The sequence below is a fragment of the Eretmochelys imbricata genome, chromosome 1 (genome assembly GCF_965152235.1).
Source record: "Eretmochelys imbricata isolate rEreImb1 chromosome 1, rEreImb1.hap1, whole genome shotgun sequence".
In the NCBI taxonomy this organism is placed as follows: Eukaryota; Metazoa; Chordata; order Testudines; family Cheloniidae; genus Eretmochelys; species Eretmochelys imbricata.
In genome coordinates, this window is record NC_135572.1 from 44,135,229 (window position 1) to 44,156,703 (window position 21,475).

General features: G+C 41.9%; 1 protein-coding gene across 4 annotated transcripts in view; it reads right to left on the reverse strand.

Annotated features, from left to right (window-relative positions):
- Window positions 1–408: 408 nt before the first annotated feature.
- SPATA13 (spermatogenesis associated 13) overlaps window positions 409–21,475 on the reverse strand; it is a 70,725-nt gene continuing 49,658 nt past the window's right edge. For all 4 annotated transcript variants that reach the window (XM_077806132.1, XM_077806140.1, XM_077806156.1 and 1 more), the window contains 6 exons: window positions 19,912–20,091; window positions 17,387–17,619; window positions 10,127–10,256; window positions 9,184–9,556; window positions 1,485–1,563; window positions 409–583 (listed from right to left, as the gene is read on the reverse strand). In XM_077806132.1, coding sequence (XP_077662258.1) covers window positions 409–583; window positions 1,485–1,563; window positions 9,184–9,556; window positions 10,127–10,256; window positions 17,387–17,619; window positions 19,912–20,091 — 1,170 coding nt within the window. The remainder of the gene's footprint in view (window positions 584–1,484; window positions 1,564–9,183; window positions 9,557–10,126; window positions 10,257–17,386; window positions 17,620–19,911; window positions 20,092–21,475) is intronic.

The window sequence follows — 21,475 nt, forward strand, 5'->3', positions numbered from 1 at the left end:
CCTTCCTAATCCTAAATTTGGCCATCAATTCACTATTAAGAAAAATGAAATGTTCAAATGACCCTACCATTAATGAAGTGTGACTAAAAAGAGAGATTAGATGCTGCTACTATAGAATAACAGCAATTTGCCTTTGTCACCAAGTAATGTGCTCCTCATTAGCAATGCTTATTGATGCATGTCAACATTTACTTCAGAACCATCTGGATTCTTCGTCATAGAACCTCATGAACTTCATTTTCCTTCTAGACAAAGGTGATGTTTTGGCTCAGGCAGAGCCTAAGTCTTTCCCTCCAAAAGAGAGGATTCACAGTTTTCCAGCTCAAACATATTCAGCTGCATCCCAAAGGTTCTTCTCAAGAAGACATCTCTCCTTCAGCCAGTGTCCTTCCAATGACTTCAGCCCTCTCACTTCTTGAATGGGGTAAGTTTGTTGAAAGTGTGCCAGAAAAGGGATGGCTTTCGTTTGGGTTCTGCCAGGGCAAAGACCTGCTGCTGTGGAATGCTGGTGGGCACAGTGATGTGGCGTTGATGAATAGGATGTAAACTCTGGTGTGGAGGAGGCATGGGACATCCATTATAACTTATACCTGCAGAAGGAAAAAATTAAGAATGTGTGAGACAAATGACAAAGTAATCAACCCAGAGAAAATGCACAGAGCATATGGGCCAAATGCAGCTCTCAGTGAAGTCTGAATCTTGCCATCATATTCAATAGGAGTAGATCAGATCTTACCATATCTGACTTTCCACTTTTCTATTTTGGTCTTAATTTTGATCGGGTAAAAAACAAATAATTGTATGACCTAAAATAACTTTACAGTATTGTCCAGAAAATCAGCAGTAGTTTCACAAAACCAGGCAACATGTGCAGGAGCATTGTGCTTTTAAGAGGAAAGATGGCTAATGTAGCAGACACTTTGACTTTTTAAGCAATAGCTGGGTAAGATTATGTAAAATGTTCTTACTGGTAAAGAAAAGGTACCTTGGAGGGGAAAACAGTTTTCCAAGGTAATGCTCTCAGACTTTAACGTTTGAGTATTGTGATCACAATCTCCTGATCAATATTTTACAGCCATTGCCCTGAAAATCTGGCCCAATTTGTAACATGCCATTCATTCATATCTATTGAGTGATAGATATGTTTACATATTAATATGCACATAAGAATGTCTCAGCTGCAGATCAAAATTTTGACACTGATGCATTTGAACAAAGACAAAAGTCATGCCTCTTCCAACCTTCCAGGAAAGCACCCCCAACAAACTGCCCACTCAGACCCAGTTGACTCCCAGCTGCTCAACTCATCCACTCAACCCAACAAAAAGTGATACAAATCTGTCTCTCTCACACACTCACAAAACAATTTAGAATTTTATTTTGAACACAACAAAATCTGGGTCCAAGGAATACTTTAAATCAATAGTGTTGAATTCTAGAAAAATTAAATAATATATTTAAAACTTACAGTAGTACTTAAATACTCACCTTTAATTTTTCCATGCCTTGATCTTCTGGCATTTTGCATGGCTTGTTTCTTTTGATTTTCTGAGATTTCCATTCCTGGATTTTAAAGTACATGAGGGTCTCAGTATTAAGATATTGTATCTGCTATTTGATAACAGTAAATTAAAAAACATTTGAGCAAACACTTTTAAAATGATACTTCAGTGATTTTTAAATAATTCTTATTAGTAATGTACCATATGTTTTTGAGAAATACTGGTCCAGATTTTACTGTTTCACCAGTTTAACTCTGGCATTGCACTGGCATAACTGAGATACTAATTTGGCCCTTTGAGCACAAATTGATGCCAACCTGTGCTGAAATAATTATCTCCAGCTGGTGGTCTTTGGGGAACTGACTAGCTACCTCATTTTACAACTCTGACAGCTAAATTAGTGATGACAAAGCAAACTAACACCTAGGGAAATTATGTGGATTTATGACACTTTGGGGGCCAATGGATCCACAAACCAGTTTTGGATTGCTAGGAGAGATAAATACAAGGTTTGATTCTCTTCTCACTCACACGGGGGTAAACCTGGGATATCTAAATGAAGTCATTAGAGTTATACTGGTGTAAAGCTGGTAAGAGAAAAGCAAGGTCACAGTATGTATAGACATAATCCTGCTTGTATTCTGTAAAAGAAAACTGAACCTATTTTCCTCAGACCAACACTACAATATTTGCTGTTCCTGTGTTTACTGTATTTGTATTATGCATTTTATCTATGTTGATCCAAATTTAATAAAAATGAATATTTTAAAAGCTGAAAAGCTCCTCTAAGAATATGAATGAATTTCAAACTAAGTCACTGTTAAACTGGCATTTTACAAAATTTAATGTCTTCAGTTTGAACAAACCAGGTGGTGGTTTCTTTTAACTGCTGTACAGTACTGCAAGATGACCTTGTAGCCTTCTTTGGCGTGTGTTATGCATGTCAGTGTAGTGAGGGATATTAAATACACTTGTTTACACATTTACATGGTCAGTGTCATGTTACATGATACCCTGGTCTAACCTAACAATTTACTGTAATAGATTCATAGACATTAAGGTCAGAAGGGACCATTATGATCATCTAGTCTGACCTCCTGCACAACGCAGGCCACAGAATCTCACCCACCCACTCCTGCAAAAAACTTCTCACCTATGTCTGAGCTGTTGAATTCCACAAATCATGGTTTAAAGACTTCAAGGAGCAGAGAATCCTACAGCAAGTGACCCATGCCCCATGCTACAGAGGAAGGCAAAAAACCTCCAGGGCCTCTTCCCATCTGCCCTGGAGGAAAATTCCTTCCCGACCCCAAATATGGCCATCAGCTAAACCCTGAGCATATGGGCAAGATTCACCAGCAAGATACCCAGGAAAGAATTTTCTGTAGTAACTCAGATCCCACCCCTTCTAACATCCCATTGCAGGCCATTGGGCCTATTTACCATGAATATTTAAAGATCAATTAATTGTCAAAATCATGTTATCCCATCATATTGTAGTAGTGTTAAGTGTATGAGGGATTTCAATGTGGCTGAGAGAGGCTGGCTCTCAGAGAGGACAGGCAATGTAGCTAGAGCAATTTTTCCTTACATCTAATGGACTATGTTTTTGGAGTTCAAGTACTGAAGTTCTAGTCCCCTCTCCCTATCATAGAATATCAGGGTCGGAAGGGACCTCAGGAGGTTACCTAGTCCAATCCCCTGCTCAAAGCAGGACCAATCCCCAACTATGTGTGAGATTCATCTAGTAACTGTGCATATTGTTTGCAGCACATGAATGTGTTATATTAGCACAACTAAAAAGGTGTGTGTGTGTTGCTTCTCATTCCATTTTCATATATACAATGGACTGCAAAGTGCTGCAACCCAAAGCCAGGTGACCCAACAAAGCAGCCACTTGGATTCCATTCTGCTCTTCATTTACACTTTTGAATTATTTTGAATTCCCTGCACTTTCTGGCCTGTGTTCATGGAGGAGTTACATCCCTCGAGTGACTGTTTTTAATATAATCTGGCCATACTCTTTCAGTTACTGGTTACTCCTTTTATTTCATTTGTAATTATTCAATTCTTTTTTCTCTTCCTGGAGACAAAAAAGCAGCCAAAGAAATCAAAAAGTTGCAGCAGCAGGAAGCAGACTGTTTTCTTAGATCTACCATTAGTGGTTTTGGAGAAAGAGCTGCTGGTTGTGGCCCGTTCCCAGCATGCACTCAGAATAGCTCAGAAGAGTTGGATATGGTTTGGAAGGCTCTGACCTCTACTGAAATGTCTTTGAAAACAGAACTAGTCATTCAAGCTTTAGAATTTGAAGAGTGATTTATTTGTTCCTTGAATACTTAAATTAGAGTCTTCATCTGAATTCCAGCATGATAAATTACAAAATCAAACAAGATGTTCAAGGTTGAGAATACCAGAGGTCTTCCACTGGCTTTGGCTAAAGGATCGTGTTCAACTATGCCAAAAAAGTGAAATTTTAGAAAACAAACTCTCCTGGGTAATGAAGAAGAAATCCAAGCCATAGAGACTTATGAGGGCATAGCAACATAAATGAAGTGGTTTTGGACATTAAATTTGAACCATCCCTTCTATAGCATAAGATATCTATATAACATGGGGTACTACTAGGTCTGAACCATGGGTGCAGGAATGGGGTGGCCAGGTGGCATGGCCCCATCACTTTTAAAAGTGGGAGGGCTATGGCCTCCTACTTTTTACCTGCCTTAAGGACAAGCGATGGGGGGTGGGACCTCGGGGGTAAGAGGCGAAGCGGGGGCAGGGCCATGTTTTAGACACTGGTACCTCCTCCAACTTCTAGGGAGCTTCTGGTGCTCCTGGTCTGAACAAGCATTTGAAATGTTTGATAAAAGATATTTTACAGCAGCTTACATTTCACACACATACCCAGTGATATAAAAAGCTGGATTTATGAATCTAACATTATAGAAAAATATTTTCTTACTGTTCTGTTTTTATTTGCTACACACATCACTAGTTATTGTTTGTACAATGTTTTGTAGATATAAAGCCCTAACTTGCACTCCTTGCATTGAATACAATGGAAATGTTGGGACTATAAGATATGCATGATCAGGCCCTCTATAAATGCTAAGTTATTATCTTAATTATTATAGTGCCCACTGCCAGTTAAATCATGAGATTATACATTAAAGTATAAAATGTAAAATAAACAATTCAGGGATTTGGCTGCTGCAACTTTCCTTAGAATAGTATTCCTCAGTCTTACTAATCTCAGGACTTTTTATGTGGCTATTTTTGTTGCAATATTACTTTTCGGGGAAGGTTTAGCACCCAATCACCCATGTGTTTTCTTGTAGGAAGGTTCCAAACCTTCTCTCCCACCATCAGAGTTTTGATGAAATGTACATAGTTCTGCCAGCAGCAGAAGGCAACAGCAGATACCAGTACTGTCTGGGTCCACTAGTATGTGCTTCAAAATCCCCAAAATGTGTAGTATTTGGGCTGACAAGGTGAGTGAAATAATAACTCTTATTGGACTAACTTCTGCTTGGTGAGAGACAAGCTCTCAAAAGCTTTTTTTTATTTTTTACCCAACAGAATTTGGTCCAATAAAAGATTATTTCACCCGCCTTGTCTCTCTAATATCCTGGGACTAACACAGCTACTTCTTAGAAATATGGGCCGTCCTGCATACTCTCTTGGTTCCATTTTTGTGGAACCCCTGGAAAGGAACTGCTATAACTGTAAAGAGCTCAGATCCTGGTTCACAAAGCTAAAGTGGAGGAGTTAACTGAACCTTGGAAAGGTCCAAAGATGGACAAAGATCAGCTGTTGATCTCCTTTTGCCCAGTCCAATTCACAAATCCCCAACTGCAATGTGGCCAGTCATCAGGTTTAATGGAGCTAAGGCCCATCAAGAATTTGGAAATTAAGTGGGGGCTGGGGTAGGGTGGGGATGTTGTATTTTGTTTTGTAAACAGGGGAGTCCTGCTCCTTTACGTGACAGTCTATTCACTATTATTCCCTCTCATTTTTTGGACAGCTTGGGCTAGTTTGAGTCATTTTGTTGTGATAAATGGGATAGATTGTATATTAGCCCCCAAATGCACTACACTGTTCTTCTATTTCCCAGTCAGCCATCCTGCCCCAATGCACATGTTGTTTTAGAGCTCTGTTGGGCTAATATTCAGTAGGCTGGAGATGGGCTCAATAGTGATAAATGTGTGCATGGGCAGTGTGTGCACTCCATGTAGAAGCTGCTTCTGAAAACAATGGCTGGGGTGCCCAACAGGCGTATAGGCTCCCAGTGCACTGCAGAGCAAGGGAGAATAGGGAAACTAATTTACAAGGTGGTTTGTTTAGTTGTCTCAGCTCCATCATTTATTTTGGGTACCAGCTGCCTTTGGCTACTTGTAACGTATGGTCCATGGGGGAAAGTTAAGGCTGATGTTGGAGTATTAGCTGGTAATTTCTTGACTTTTTCTTTCATTACGTGGTTGTATGTGTGTGTAGTGTTTTTGTTGTTGAGGGACAACTGATCGCTCATGACATTTATTTTCATGAATAAGGAGAAGGATAACTTTAGAGCCATAAACTATTGAGTCTTTCAGCAGGAGAGAAAATAGTGGCCTAACAGAGAACAATCACTACCTATAATATATACACAAGAGGCCTGATTCTTGTTTCAATTACACTGGTGTAAATCAAAAGGAAGTCCATTAAAGTCAATGGGGTTGCACTGGTGTGAGATCAGAATCGGCCTCAGTGTACATAGGGATTGCTCCAACTTTATTGATGGGTTGGGAATATGAGGCTATGAATCATGTTAAAGTTTTAACAGCTAGTGAGTTATGTCATCCAGGAAATCACATTCAGAGCACTTTGGATTTTAATTTGCTGTCATTTAGAGCCATTTCAGTCCTGAAGAATGTTATCCCATCTCTCCCCCTTAAAGATAAATGTCATAACAGAGAGCAGCCATCATACATTATACACACACACACACACAGGGATTTTTTCCCTCCCACTGTTGCCTTAGGAATGTAAAAATCAGTTTTATGTTTCCTATCACCACTGTCCTCTTATATCTCTATTTTCTCAGTGCAGTTCTGCTGAATCTTTGACCATTAATTTTATTAAACTGAAGCTGTTATGCCCATATTAAACTGTGAAACAGGCATAATTTTAAATTAAAATCCCAAATGCACACTCTCACAGGATACATTTTGGCCCAAAGCTGGCCCTAGGATTTGCAAGGCCCTATCCAATGTCAGACATGCAGGGTCCTACCCATTCCCCTCCTCACTTACGATTAGGCCTTTCCTCCTCTGTAACTTGGCTAAGTGCTGCTATATTACATTGGTTGCACAGACCTAAGGATACTACTGCTTGGCTTTATAATAAAATGCTCTTTAGAAAAGTGGCTGCCAACCATTAATTCACATATAAGGTGTAGTCCATGCTAAAATGTTAGATCAACCCTGCTACATAGCACACCCCTGAGCGACGCAGTTAAGCAGCCTAACCCCGGGTGCTGACAGTGTTAGGTCGATGGAAGAATTCTTGCATCGACCTAGCTACCACTTCTCGAGAAGGTGGATTACCTATGCCAATGGGAGAACCCCTCCTGTCAGCATAGGCAGCGTCTCCACTGAAATGCAGCTGCAGTGCTGTTGCTGTAGTGCAGGGGTCAGCAACCTTTTAGAAGTGTTGTGCCGAGTCTTCATTTATTCACTTTAATTTAAGGTTTCATGTGCCAATAATATAATGTTTTTGAGAAGGTCTCGCTCTGTAAGTCTATACATTATATAACTAAACTATTCTCGTATGTAAACAAGGTTTTCAAAATGTTTAAGAAGCTTCATTTAAAATTAAATTAAAATGCTGATCTTACACTGCTGACCCGCTCAGCCCGCTGCCGGCCTGGGGTTCCATTCACCTAGGCCGGCAGCAGGCTGAGCGGGGCCTGCGGCCAGGACCCCAGCTGGCAAGGGGCCGGCAGCCAGAACCCCAGACCAGCAGTGAGCTGAGCAGGGCCGGCGGCCGGGACCCCAGACCAACAGTGGGCTGAGCGACTCAGCCCGCTGCCGCTCAGTCCGCTGCCGGTCTGGGGTTCTGGCCACCGGCTCCTGCCAGCCAGGGTCCCGGCTGCCAGCCCCGCTCAACCCGCTGCTGGTCTGGGATCCTGGCCCTGTCCACATAGAGTAGGTACCTACCTTCTCCCTGGTTCTTGCCATTCTCTTCCTCTCTCTGCACTGAGATGAGGGTAGGAGTGTGCTAAGACCAGGGCTGGGGGTGAAGGAGCACGTTGGGGTGCAGGGTCTGGCCAGGAGCTAGAATGAGGGAGGGGGCTCAGGGTTGGGGCAGGAGGTTTGGGTGTGGAGTGCTTACCTGGGCAGCTCCAATTTGGTGTGAGGGGTGCAGGTGGGAATGCAGGGTGTGTGTGTGCAGGAGCTCCCGTTTGGTGCTCAGGGCAGGGGTGTGTGTGAGGAGGGCTCAGGGGTCAGGGCAGAGGGCTGGGGGTGTGTGAGGGGGGTGCAGGGGTCTGGGCAGAGGGCTGGGGTGTGTGTGAGGGGATGCAGGAGTCAGGGCAGAGGGCTGGGGGTGTGCCTGGGGTCGAGGGGGTGCTCCCAGCCCCCTGCCCAGAGCGGCTCACGGCAAGGGGCTGGAAGTGATACGCCCTGATTCCACCCCCCTCCCCAAGGTCCCCGGAGCAGAGAGTGTGCTGCAGTTCCACTTTTCCCTCTCCCCCTCCATAGCAAGGGCTGTCAGCTGATCAGCGGCCAGGAGGGAGAGAAGAAGGGGCAGGAACCCAGCACACTGGGGGAAGAGGTGGGGGAGGGGGAAGCTTGCCTGCCCTGCAAGGAGAGAGCGGTGGGCGGAAAAGAGTGGGGCGGGCCAGGCAGGAATTTTAATGGCATTAAAATTGGCTCCCGTGCCGTCTTTGGCATGCATGCCATAGGTTGCCGACCCCAGCTGTTGTGTTTCACCTGTGAACAAGCCCTTGGTACTGGTTTGTCAGGTTATTGTTACTGGCACTCTAAGCTCCCGCTCATGAGGTGAATTCTCTCACATCTCTGAAGCTGTGGAAGGCCCCCAATAACCCAGTAGAACTACATAAAGTTCTACTATGCAGTTAGAGGGAACTTGAGGGATTCCACCCCACCCCATACACTAGAGGTCGGCTACACAGGGCCTCTTGCTGCATACCTGCTCTGAGAGGACTAGCGGGAGAGCAGGGGGAGGCCACAGAATGGGGATTAAGGAGCTATTGTTGATCTAGGGCTGCAAAAGTGGCTGCAGGGCAGTTTTACTGATGCTCCATGACCAAATAGTGAGCATTCCTTCCCCCATCCCTGTAGAATCTCCCTCCAAAAAGCTTTTCAGCAGGGGACAGATTTTTGCTCTCGATGAGTAGTGTGTGCTGCAGTTAGTGCACTAATCCTGCCTTTTGCTCCTTGTGTTGTGCAAGATGTAACCCACCACAGAGCCATGGCCGCTCCAATCCCCAGTTTCAGGATCACAGAGCTGACACAACTGAATGGGAAACAACAGACGCTTGTATAGCTGAAGTTTGTGTCTGGTAAACAGGCACAGCTGCCCAAAAAGGGTGAGAACCCATTCGCATAGAGCCAAAAAGGAGAGAAATCCAAACTTTGCCTTTTGATTTAATCTCCCCCACACTGTAAATCTTTGCACTCACCCATTTCTTTGTCTTCCTGCACTCTTCGCCTTTCATTTTCACATGCCTCCAACCATCTTTTCTTATCTTCCTGTTTTTTTGCACAAAACAAATGAACCTCTTCTGTTGCTCTATTCACAGTTTTGAAAGCGTTCTTGATATTAATGTTAAAGTCCTTATCTTTGCCATCCTCAATATCCACAAGTTCCATCTCATCCAGATCAATCCGACCTTTGTAATATAACATGTCCCTTCGCAGCAGGTCCTTCTTACAAAACACAAGCTGATGGTCAAAAAGAAAAAAAATCCTCTGCTGGCTTTTGCCTTGCTTTGAGATTTTGGTCAATTCGCCTGAGTGGATCAGTTCTGAGCTTCTGGCTAAAACATCCTGCCCCTAAAATATATAGAAGTGTATGTGTAATAAATAAATACACAGTTTTAAGAGATTATCATATTACTAATTATTATTTTTGTAGCATTTAGTCATACGACAGACAGAACTGTACTTCTGTTTCAATAAACCTTTTAAAAAATCTATAAATATAAAAGGTAGATCAAGTTATATTCACAAAAACTATGGGCTTGATCTGCTCTCAGTTTCACCAGTGCAAACCAGGTGCTACTTCATTGAAGTCAATGGAGTTACCCGCGTGTAGAACTATCAAGAAATCAGAATGGGATATAATGGTCCCAACCTAAAAGAAAATACATTTTGTTCTCTTTCAACATGTCTTTGTAATCTCACAGATACAAACGCGTGTTGTAACTGTTGCTCTTTCTGAGTAAGAAATAAGATAATCAATAATAGTCATTGCAAATGAAGCAACTCAACTTTTAACTGAACAAGGACAACATGAAATGTATGCACCATAAACTACTACCATAGAAAGAAAGATTCCCCCAGAAGTAATTTAAGTACATTTTAATTTTAAATATTTCATGAAAATGGAAGAATGACACCTACCTCCCAATCAACAATAGACACTTGCCAGCATGCAATCTTGTCTATGCTTTCCAGCCTTCGTTTGCGCTCATTGATGAGGCATGCTACATTCTTCATGGCCTCGTATGCTGCCTGTATATTGTTATAATCACTGTAAAATGGAAGCAGATTTCAAACACATTATATGCACTGGATATAACACATCACCACAGTTTAACTGACTGAGTGAAGCGTGATTCTCTACAGTATCAATTTACCCCCTAACCACAGTTCTTAAACCTGAAGGGCCTGATTCCCCACTACCTTGCATCTTATATAGTCATTTACACAATTCTATGTTACCCTATCACCCACTTTGCACAGGTGTAAATTACTACACACAGGGGAAGGAGGTGGAGAATCAAACCTAAGCTGTGATATCCAGGCTCCACTGAAATCAATGGCACCACTCCCATCGACTTCAATGGGGACATGGTTTCACCCAAAGAGTTAATTTATAACAGGAATCCAGTTGTGTAAAATGATGTTCTCTTTAATAATTTATTTCTAGATATATTTTCCTCTCCCTCCTCCCCAATAGCTGGAAGTGAGGCTTGGGACTGAGGTGACTTTATAAGGGGAGCACAGCTTAGTGTCCCAGCTGCTTAGCTGCAATGTTATAGGCGGTGAGAGGAATGTCCTCTTCTGTCTCATACAAGGATTCTTTTTAGAAAGACCAATGAAAGGATTCAGAGGATGAGGAGTGGCTGAAATCTACCTAGCTCTTGTGAGTTGTGGGGGTCATGAGCACAATGAAGGAGAAATGAAAGGAGAAGGGATTGATTCTTATTCTTCTTCCATATGGCTTGGGTAGATAGATATAAATACATAGTTGTTGCTAAGTTTGATGGCCAGCACATTGCCGCAGCAGTGAGCTGATGAATGTCCTTCAGGCCCTCGGCAAAAGAATGAAGGGGACGTTCAGATATGTTGTGCTCTATTGTTTGTGCCTGGTGACCATATTCGCATACAGGTGTATGCCTCATTTTCCACTTAAAGAGCGTTTGTCCACATCTCCCATGAGATGTCCTAATGCTATTCAATCTGCACCAGTCTTTCTGACATAAATCAAAACACAGTGGTTCCTCAAGAGCATAAATGATGAGCTGTTTTGAGTGGTCAAGTGCTCCATGTGACTCTCTATTGAGCCTCAGCATCAAAGTTGGGTGTAAGGATCTTCATACGGTTTCATAGAGGGTTGCGTGATTTTAATCTCATGTTTGGCAGATTCTGCAGGTCATGGTGCAGTGGGATGCTCGTTTTTGCATTGACATGATTAAGAAAGCAAGATGTCTGAGCAGCTCTTCTAATCTGTGGAGGCTGGATGTGCAATAGGACTGGTTCCCAGTCCACTGGCGTGGATTTGAGCAACCCTGACATAATGACCATAGCATTATTGAGTTGAGTGTCAAGGAGTTTAGTGTGACTACTATGAGACCGTACTGGTGCACAATATTCAGCTGCAGAATATACCAAGGCAATTGTTGCAGTTCATAAGGTCCATGGACTGGAGCCCCATGATGTTCTAGCCAATTTTCTGATAAGCGCGACACGAGACCTGACCTTATCACAGCTGGAAATGGCCCACCTTGATTATCATGCACATTTTAAAGAGAGTGGTCACTTTGGATGGGCTATTACCAGCAGGAGAGTGAGTTTGTGTGTGGTGGGGGGCGGAGGGTGAGAAAACCTGGATTTGTGCTGGAAATGGCCCAAGTTGATGATCACTTTAAATAAGCTATTACCAGCAGGAGAGTGGGGTGGGAGGAGGTATTGTTTCATGGTCTCTGTGTATATAATGTCTTCTGCCGTTTCCACAGTATGCATCCGATGAAGTGAGCTGTAGCTCACGAAAGCTCATGCTCAAATAAATTGGTTAGTCTCTAAGGTGCCACAAGTACTCCTTTTCTGTTTGCGAATGCAGACTAACACGGCTGTTACTCTGAAACAGATGTAAGGGTGGACATGCCTTATTGAGTAACCGCATAATCTCATCAGTTTCCTTTGCCCTTCCTATCTTAGTCCCCCTCTTTTTGGTCTGTCTATGACTATCACTTGTTGTGTAATAGGTGCCCTTACTGGCAGACTATAAGCTTTGTGTCTTTAACTGTTCTGTGGTGCCTCTCACACATTTTTGGGCATTTGAAAAATAATAATTAGTTTTGAAATAAAATACTAAAGTTTAAATGAAGAAGAAAGCAGCTCCACCAATCCAAAACAATCTTCTTTTGCCTGGGTTGTGTGGGTGAGTATGGTGGAAGAGAGGGAAACAGAAAATGTGGGGGAGGCTGATGGTACCTTGCCCTAGGTCTACCTACAGCCCAATATTACTGGATGATCCTGCTCAAAAGTTACCAGCAGTGAAACAGCTACACATACTGGCATTCAAGTTGATATCATGGGGTTCCAAGTTAACCATGGAGCTGAATAATGGCAGTAACCATGGAACTGAATGGCAATAATCCATCTCTCTTATTGAGCTAAATCCTGCACTACGTCCACCAGCAAAAATTTCATTGTATTCAATGGGAATTTTTCCAAGGTAAATGCTGCAAAGCATGGACCCAGAGAAATTGTTTCAGGCTAGGTCTCTGCAGACTGGTTCATAGATAGAACCTTTTCCTTGCAACCATAAGGGCTAGAAACACAAACTTTTAAAGATAAAAGCTTAATTTATTCAGAAAGTAAATCAGCACAGGGAAGTACTTAGAATGGCTATTTATTAATGATTTATGACTTCAGTGGAGCTACATTGATTTATACCAACACATTATCTGGCCTCTGGATTTTACAATAAACAAAGATATTGGAGGAGCGGGAGAGGATAAAATCACCCTTTAACCTCTGACAGCCCAAGTTTATACACAGATCTTGCCCATAACAGTGTTTTTCATGAGTTCATAGTAAAGCCAGTTAGTTGGGTCTCAGTTCAACTTTGTATGGTTTATAGAGTGCATGCCAGAAACTCGGATTCACTGCTTGCTTACTAAATGAATGGACTATAGTTTAAATTACAGTCAGGCAATCCACATACTAAGTGTGCACTAGCATGCACTACACATTAATTCATCACTTAAATTAGTAGGAAATCATAAAGAACAAAATTAAATTCCTAATTTTAAGTTCCATGACGACAGCGCTCCAAATAGATATTGAACAGTGTGGGCGAAAGAAGGCAGCCTTGCCAGAGTCCAACAGTGATGCGAAACCACACTCCTATTGTGCCATTGACGAGAACTGCACTGCTGGCCTTAGCATACAGTTGTTTAATGGTAAGAATAAGCTTGCGACCAACATTGTACTTCTTCATGGTTGCCCAGAGAGCTTTGTGCCATACTCTGTCAAATGCCTCCTTGAAGTCAATAAAGACATAGTAGATGTCCTGCTGGTGTTGTAAGTACTTCTCACATAGAACACAACGGTTGAAAATCTATTCTGTGGTAATTCTTCCAGCACGAAAGCCAGCCTGCTCTTCAGCGGTGATATTCTCCATTTGTGGCTTCAATCTGTTCAATATGACTTTCAACATCACTTTGCTGGGATGGCTAATTAAGCTTATGGTCCGGTAATTTTAACACAATTGCAGGTTGCCTTTCTTTTGCAGAGTGATGATTAGTGACTGTGTCCACGTGGAGGGCCACTCACCGGTCTGCCGATCTTGTTGCAGATCTTAGTGAGTACATCTATTACTATTTCTCCTCTGAATTTCATCAGTTCGGCTGGGATGTTGTCAATACCTATAGCTTTTCCATTCTTGAGTAATTTCACAGCTGTCTCCACTTCTTCACATAGTATTGGAAAGTCATCCTCATCTGTTGAATCTGGGTTGTCCAAGACACTAGGATCTCCATTTGTCTGGTGGTTGTATAGATCAGAGCAGTAGTTTGCCCACCCATTGATGATGTCCCTTTCTTCTGTCCCTGTAGCATACATGCAAGGTTCATGCACTTGGCAACATTCAGGGCACACCCGGAGTGTTGTGTAGGAGCAGTGCACGCACGGCTCCTCTCAAGGGCATGAACCTTGGAATCTCGCCCAGATGACATGAACCGTGGGAAGCCTCCCAGGACTGGGCTCAAGGCCCGAGAGCAAGGAATGCGGTAGATAGAAATTGGTAAATGAGAATGTTAAAGCCAGTGTATTCCTTTTATCTGTTGGAGAATGTAATGCGCGGGGGGAGAGAAAGAATAAAGGAGAGGGTGGAAAGCTGACAGGAGCAGTCCGTCGGCAGACCAGCCTGCTTGCTTGCTTAAAGCTTTGTGCTGTCTTGTATTCAAACCACAACATGTCCTTTGTCTTGAATTGTGTTAGCTTTGGTCCATCTTTCCTTTGTCAGATATTTTACAACCTGGAAGGCTCGTTTGCTATTTTTATTATTGACACACTCTTCAATTTTAGAGCATTGTTTTTCAATCCATATCTGCATGGACACCTTCATTCCTTTCTTGATCTTTCTGCCAATCACTCTGTATTTATCAGCTCCCTCAGTGCTGTTCTTATCGCTCTTAAGTTCTCTTCTGTCACACATTTGTAGTATTTTATTTGTGACCCATGGTTTTGTCTTCTTATGATGTTTCTCAAGGATGTCCATTGCTGCCTCATTCATTACAGCATTGAAATTCTTGATCATTGTTTCTACGTCTTCCTCTAGAGCAAGCAATGGGGCAAATTTTCTGCCGATCATTGCTTGGAATGACTGCAATGTTTCATTCTCTGAGTCTTTCTAAGTCAAACTTGGTTCTGGTGAACCTTGGCCTCACGATTTACCTTTGCCGCAGCCAAAAATTTAGCATCACAAGGTCACATTGCCAACCTTGTGAAACAATTGGATGAAACCTCCGCAAAATATGGCATGGAAATCAATGCAGAGAAAACCAAGTTGATGACAAACAAACGTGATGGGATCAGCTCACATATCATTGTTAGTGGACAAGAGCTGGAGACAGTGAAACAGTTCAAGTATTTGGGGGCAATCATCACTGATGAAGGATCCAAGGCAGAAATTCAGGCAAGAACTGCGCAAACAGCAGCAGTGGCAAAGCTAAAGCCAATTTAGAGGAATAAGAACATCTCCCTGGAATCCAAACTGAAACTGCTGCACACATTGGTCATTTCCATTTTTCTGTATGCATGTGAGACATGGAACCTTACAGCAGAACTTGAACGGAAAATACAGGTAGTAGGGATGAGATACTTCCGTAAACTCCTGGGCATCTCCTACTTCGATCACGTCACTAATGAAGAGGTCCACATCATCATTACCCAATGCGCTGGGTCATATGAAGACCTCCTGACAACCGTGAAGAAGCACAAGCTGAAGTGGTATGGCCATGTAACAAGATCATCCTCCAAGGGACAGTACAGGGGAAGAGAAGAAGAGGTAGACAGAAGAAGAGATGGATTGACAACATCAAAGAGTGGACAGGAATGGACTTCGCGGAGACTCAAGCACTGACACACGATCGTCAGGGATGGAGACAATTGGTTGATTGCTCATCAGTGATGGTGCGCCAATGACCAATGTGGTTATGGGAGTAATGATGATGATGACGACAACAATGTGTGTAGCTGAATGGTTCTGCGTATATCTCAAGTAACAAGTAGGTTTTGCAGACTTTTGTTCTCATATTTATTAAGTCCTATACAGTATAATGGAGATTAAACCAATATTAGATAGGGATTTATATAAATGACTACAATAATGTAATTTAACAGAGAATGATAATCTTTCAACCGTTTTTATACCAACCTACAGAATTTCTTGCGACATGTGCAGAACTAAAGCAGGTATTTAATCTCTATTAAGTTCTATAGTTTGGTTCAGTATTCTACAGAAATGAGATCATTCTTTATTAAGCAGAACCGACTATGATCCTGTGAAGAAGGCAAGGTCTGTTTCTGGTTACCACATAGGCTCTCTTAGGTCCGCTAAACTGGGATCCTCATGGTGAGTTGAGAAAATGACTCAGCCTCAGTTCCTTTGCACATTTAGTGAACAAAATCAAACAGCTCAGACCAAGGGAAGCCCCTGGTCTCTTTCCACAGAGCACAGATAAGCATTTTCTAAGTGAATTTTGTGAGGGCTCTGAAGAAATTTTGAAGGGGAAAATGGTAAAAAAAAAAAAAAAAAAAGACATCAAAACGACTGATAAAAACCCAAGACAGTTGAATCATGGGAATCATCTGGAAAAGTATATACTGGAGAAGAGATTACTGGGTTAAGAAAGAGTGCAGTAACAACAAAGGAAATGGTCATTTCCTGAACTGGCTGCCAGTTAACAAAACACTGAATGAAGATCCATACACATGAGTGATTCTCAGATCACCAGCAAATATTCCTTTGGAGGGAGTTTTGCCTAAGTAAGACCCTATGTCCAGGGTTGTTTCCTACACTGAAGATAGTAACAATGAATGTAGATAATCTGGGTAATATATTAATATATTTTTCCACCACAAAATTATTTAGTCTTTCTATACTGGTTGTTCCCTCTTCCCCCCTCCCCGCCCTTGATTCACTTGTTTCTTGCAGAATCTAACTACATCATTTCATAAGGATTTTTCAGTATCCTTTTTCCCCTTGAACATAATTTTTCAGTGTTTAATACTATTAAACATGTTCAGTTTATGTTGTTCTTCTAAGACTATCTTCACCTTTTCTATCTCTACGGGTGTGTCTACACAACAAAGAAAAACCTGTGGCTGACTCTAGAACCGTGAGGGGTGAGAGGGAAGTCAACCTAGCAACGAAACAGCCCTCCAGTCCGAGCCTGGCAAGCCCGAGTCGGCTGGTACAGTCCAGCTGCAGGTTTTTCTCTGCTGTGTTGACATACCCTGAGACACTTCTCTTTTCTAATTCTTTCCTTTTATCCCCTACATGTATCCCTTATTCATTTTTCCCTTGGTGTTTTTTCACTCTGGTTTACAAATCTCTTCTTCCTTCCTTCCTTTCTTCCCTCCTTCTCTCTCACTCTTCCTGTGTGTGTCTCTCTCTCTCTCCAGATCAGTCCCCTTATAGTCAAGGGTGACTATTTAACCTGTACATTGTTTCTGAAATATTTTTTCACATAGTCCCAGGATGATGAACATATTGGGTGAAATTCTGTCCCCACTGAAGTCAATCACAGCTTTGCCATTGATCAGAAGGAAGCAGGTTGTCATCCACTGCCTGACCAAATCTACCTTAGACTGCTTTAGCAATAAGGTAGCATTATGGTCTAAAAGAGCTCATTTTAATTCTCTCACCTGTGCACTTCGGTCGTATATTTGAGTAACTCTGCAAGCTGAAGAGGGTATTTACAGATCTTCTGAACAGGTGTAAGGAGAAAGCCATCAATAGCAATGTCAATCATCTGCTGAAGCAGGCGACAGGCCTCAAAGAAGTGACGGTATTTGCCCTGTTTCATTAGGTTGGAAAGCTCAAGGCAGGCACTGGGATGATTGTTACAATATTCTGAGTAGATGGCAAAACCTTCTTGCTATAAAGGAAAACCAAAGCTTTAGCTAAAACATTCATCTTAAAAAGACAAAATCAAAAATCGATATTAAAGTTATAAAATACTTCTGGTTACACTAATTAGACAGTTTGCTAAATTACACCCAAACTGAATAACAATCTATTTAGAAAACACAGGAGAATCTATTCTACAATTGGTAATAGATGAAACTCCTGTTAATGTGGATTGTGGGGGAGTGCATTGGCCAGCAGTGCTTAGTGCTTTCTGAAATGGAAAAAAACCCGAATATCTCTTTATGCTAACCAGATTTGTGAATCTCAGTCATATGGGGTTTTCTTTGAGGAGCCTTGGAAATTGGAAGCCTCCTATGGTCAAATAATAGATTTTTTTGGTTAACAGTAGTAATAATGATAATCTAGTTCAATTTGAACAAAACCAATTTTTTAAGAGATTTTTTCAAATTGAAAAACTTGAAAAAACGTCATTTTGAGTTGAGTGAAATGTTTGAATTGACTCTAAACAGTTTTTAAATTTTTTTTCTATTTTATCATTTTTGGCTTTTATGCCCTCCCCCCCGCTTTTTTTTTTTAAACTGGCCAAATTTGAAAACAAAATGCTGTTCTCAAGCAAAATGACTTTGAAAAAAAAAAGTATTTTTAAGCCTAAACTATTCAGCGAGTTCTACCCAAATACATTAATAGTTATTGAACCCTCCAAAATGCATTTTTTGGTGATATTTCTATTTGCCAAACTTTTTTTCATAAGTCTGCTTGGAGGTTATGTAGGCGATTAGCAGTGATATGCGACTCTTTTCCCACCTTTGTCAAACACCCTGGTTAATATTTTCTCTGGGAAGATACTGGATGTAGTTTCCAAAGAACAAAATCAACTCAGATGCCTGCAGTTAAATGTTAACCTGTGATCTGTGTTCCCTGTAAGCTGCGTGTGTAGGCTGCCAGGCAGGAGAGGTTTAAATGCCATTCTGTGCACAGGAGGCAGCATGTGTTCAGGTGCCCCTCCCACCATGTTACTCCATCCTGCAGCTGCTCCTGGGACCCTCCTGCTGGCTGTGCAGAGCAGAAGGTGGGGGAGGGAGGAGGGTGCTGATGTCAGGATGTCCCCCTCCCCCTGCCCCTGTACCCCATCTCTGCAGAGCAGGACAGAGGGGACAGTCTGGCTCAGGAGGACTAGGAGCTGCTGCAGTCTGAATGGTGAGTGGCTGTCGGCTGACTGCCTTTCTTAAAGGCCACATCTACACTACCCGCTGGATCGGTAGTGATCGATCTATCGGGGATCGATTTATCGCATCTAGTGTAGACCCGATAAATCGATCCCCGATCGCTCTGCTGTTGACTCCGAAACTCTACCAGAGTGTGAGGCAGAAGCAGAGTCGACGATTCTCGTAGCTGAAGTAGCGTATCTTAGATCGATCCCTCCCCTAGTATAGACCAGGCCAATGAGACAGTGCACTGTTTCTGACATTTCCCCAGAAGCCAGCTCACACAGACTTTCTCTCACTCACTCACTCAGACACACACACACACTCTCCCCTCCTCCCCCTGCCCATGTACCCCATCTCCGCAGAGTGGGGGAGGGGAAACAACAGGGCTCAGCACAGAGCAGGAAAGCTTTCACTGCTTAAAGAGACAGTGCACAACTTTCCCCAGCAGCCAACACACACACACACGGAGTCTCTGTCTCTCTTTCTCTCTCACACCCACACCCAGAGTCTCTGTCTCTTTCTCACTCACCTCTCAACACATACTTGTATTATAGTTGTTGTTACTTCTTGATATTTCCTGCAATGCACATATATTCTCTGTAATTTTATGCTTTCAAAGTGTTATTTTAGTGTTTTGACTGGTCTATGCATTTCATAATTTTTATTTCTCTTACACTTAAATTTAATTCTTTGAGTAGTGAGTTCTAAAGTGCCCAACCTGTCCTGGCTGGAGTAATTATGCCTATGGTATAATGCCTATGCCTATGGTAACTTTTTAAAAATATATATTATATATTATATCCAGGTTTATTCCACACATGGATGGAAAAAATTAGAGGGAACATTGCCTGTGATTGTTGGAAACTGTTCTGTTCATCTGGGATCTTGGGTTCACCATAGCTATGAAAATGGAAAGACTGTTCACTTACAAGGAAAATAGGTCTACTCAAAGGGTGGAGGTGGAAAAAGGGGAGGGATTTTAAATGTTTTCATATAATCAGCACTATCTAAAGTGTCTTCCTCACGGTAGTTTAACATTTACTGATCACAGTTTTTTTATTTCATAAGCGAAATGGAGTTAAATTACATACATGTTGAAGAAAGCAGGATCCAATTTCACTTAAATGAGGTTCCTCTTTGTTGTACTGTTTCTCAAGATCTTTCAGAAACTTTCTTTGGAATTTGTAAATATCTTCAATGTTTCCAAAAATGGTGTTTAACTGAGCCATGGTGAACATTCCTGTATGTTTACGACACTGCCGAATATATCCCTGGACATAAAACAAGAAAACCTCTTTGTATCAAATCTGAAAGAGATCAAGAGCTTGAAAATGGAGTTTGTACTGAACAAGGCAACTCAATTTGATATTCTGCTTTCCAAGGTTAGATTTTTGTGGTGTCTGATTTCAATGCCATATTCACTACAAAACTGTCTGAACAGTTAGGTTACTGATTCTCCCAATCCTAATTCTGTTTCACACTAGAGTGGATTAGTCAGGAAGCCAGATGTCAGCACTTGTATAATATCTAATTATGTGGGGGGAGGGATAGCTCAGTGGTTTGAGTATTGGCCTGCTAAACCCAGGGTTGTGAGTTCAATCTTTGAAGGGGCCATTTAGGGATCTGGGCCAAAAATTGGGGATTGGCCCTGCTTTGAGCAGGGAGTTGGACTAGATGACCTCCTGAGGTCCCTTCCAACCCTAATATTCTATGATCTTGTTATAACTACCAATCAAGGAGGAGAAGAGCCTGCACTACCAGTTTTGCCACAGTGCTTAGTAGTTACTGCCCCAACTGTGCTATGACAGAGTTTGATCTTGCCTGTACAGACGAAACCAAATTCTGTAAAAACACAGCCTAAAGATAATCTTTGCTAGGGCTAGTGTAACCCTCACACCTCCGGGGTGTGGTGTTCTGTTCTATCTAGTGGCATAGAGGCCACTTAGAGCAGTGGTGGGCAACCCGCAGGCCACACACAGCCTATCAGGGTAATTTGCTGGCGGGTCACCAGACAGTTTGTTTACATTTGCATATTGTTTACATTTACATTGGTTTAGCCAGTCTGGTATTCGTCTAGCAATTGCCAATACCTGATGCTTCAATGGAAGATGAAATTCACCCACCATGAACCAAGCCAAATGTGTCAGAGATACACGTGTTGGTAAAAATTCCTCCCTGACCTTTTATAGCTTATGTCCTATAGTATACGATTTAATTACACTTACTCTGGCATAGATAAAAAGTGTATCTTAATGATGATCTTGCTCAAGGAACTGACATTTAGCAACATTTTTTAAAGATGATCTGAAAAAAATGGGTTTGTGCCTTTGTTTTGTTTCTTTAGAATGTATGAAGAAGGCCTGATAAAAAAATAATCTGTTTGTTTTCCACACTAGAAGGGCAGCTCTTATAATTTTTGTTTTTCCCGGAAGATTCTATATATGAGTGGAGAACTAATAGGACTATGACATCACAAGCAGAAAGGAAGTGAAATCTAACGAACTGAAAGGAGAAGTGATTTTTTTGGTCAGGCTGTTTACCATCCTTCATTGGTTCTTTTTTACCACTCTAGCTCAAACATCCAACCCTAATGTGGAAGAAAAATGTTCATAGTTAAAGGCTCAAACTTTAATTAAGGTGTGAGAACGTTCCTAC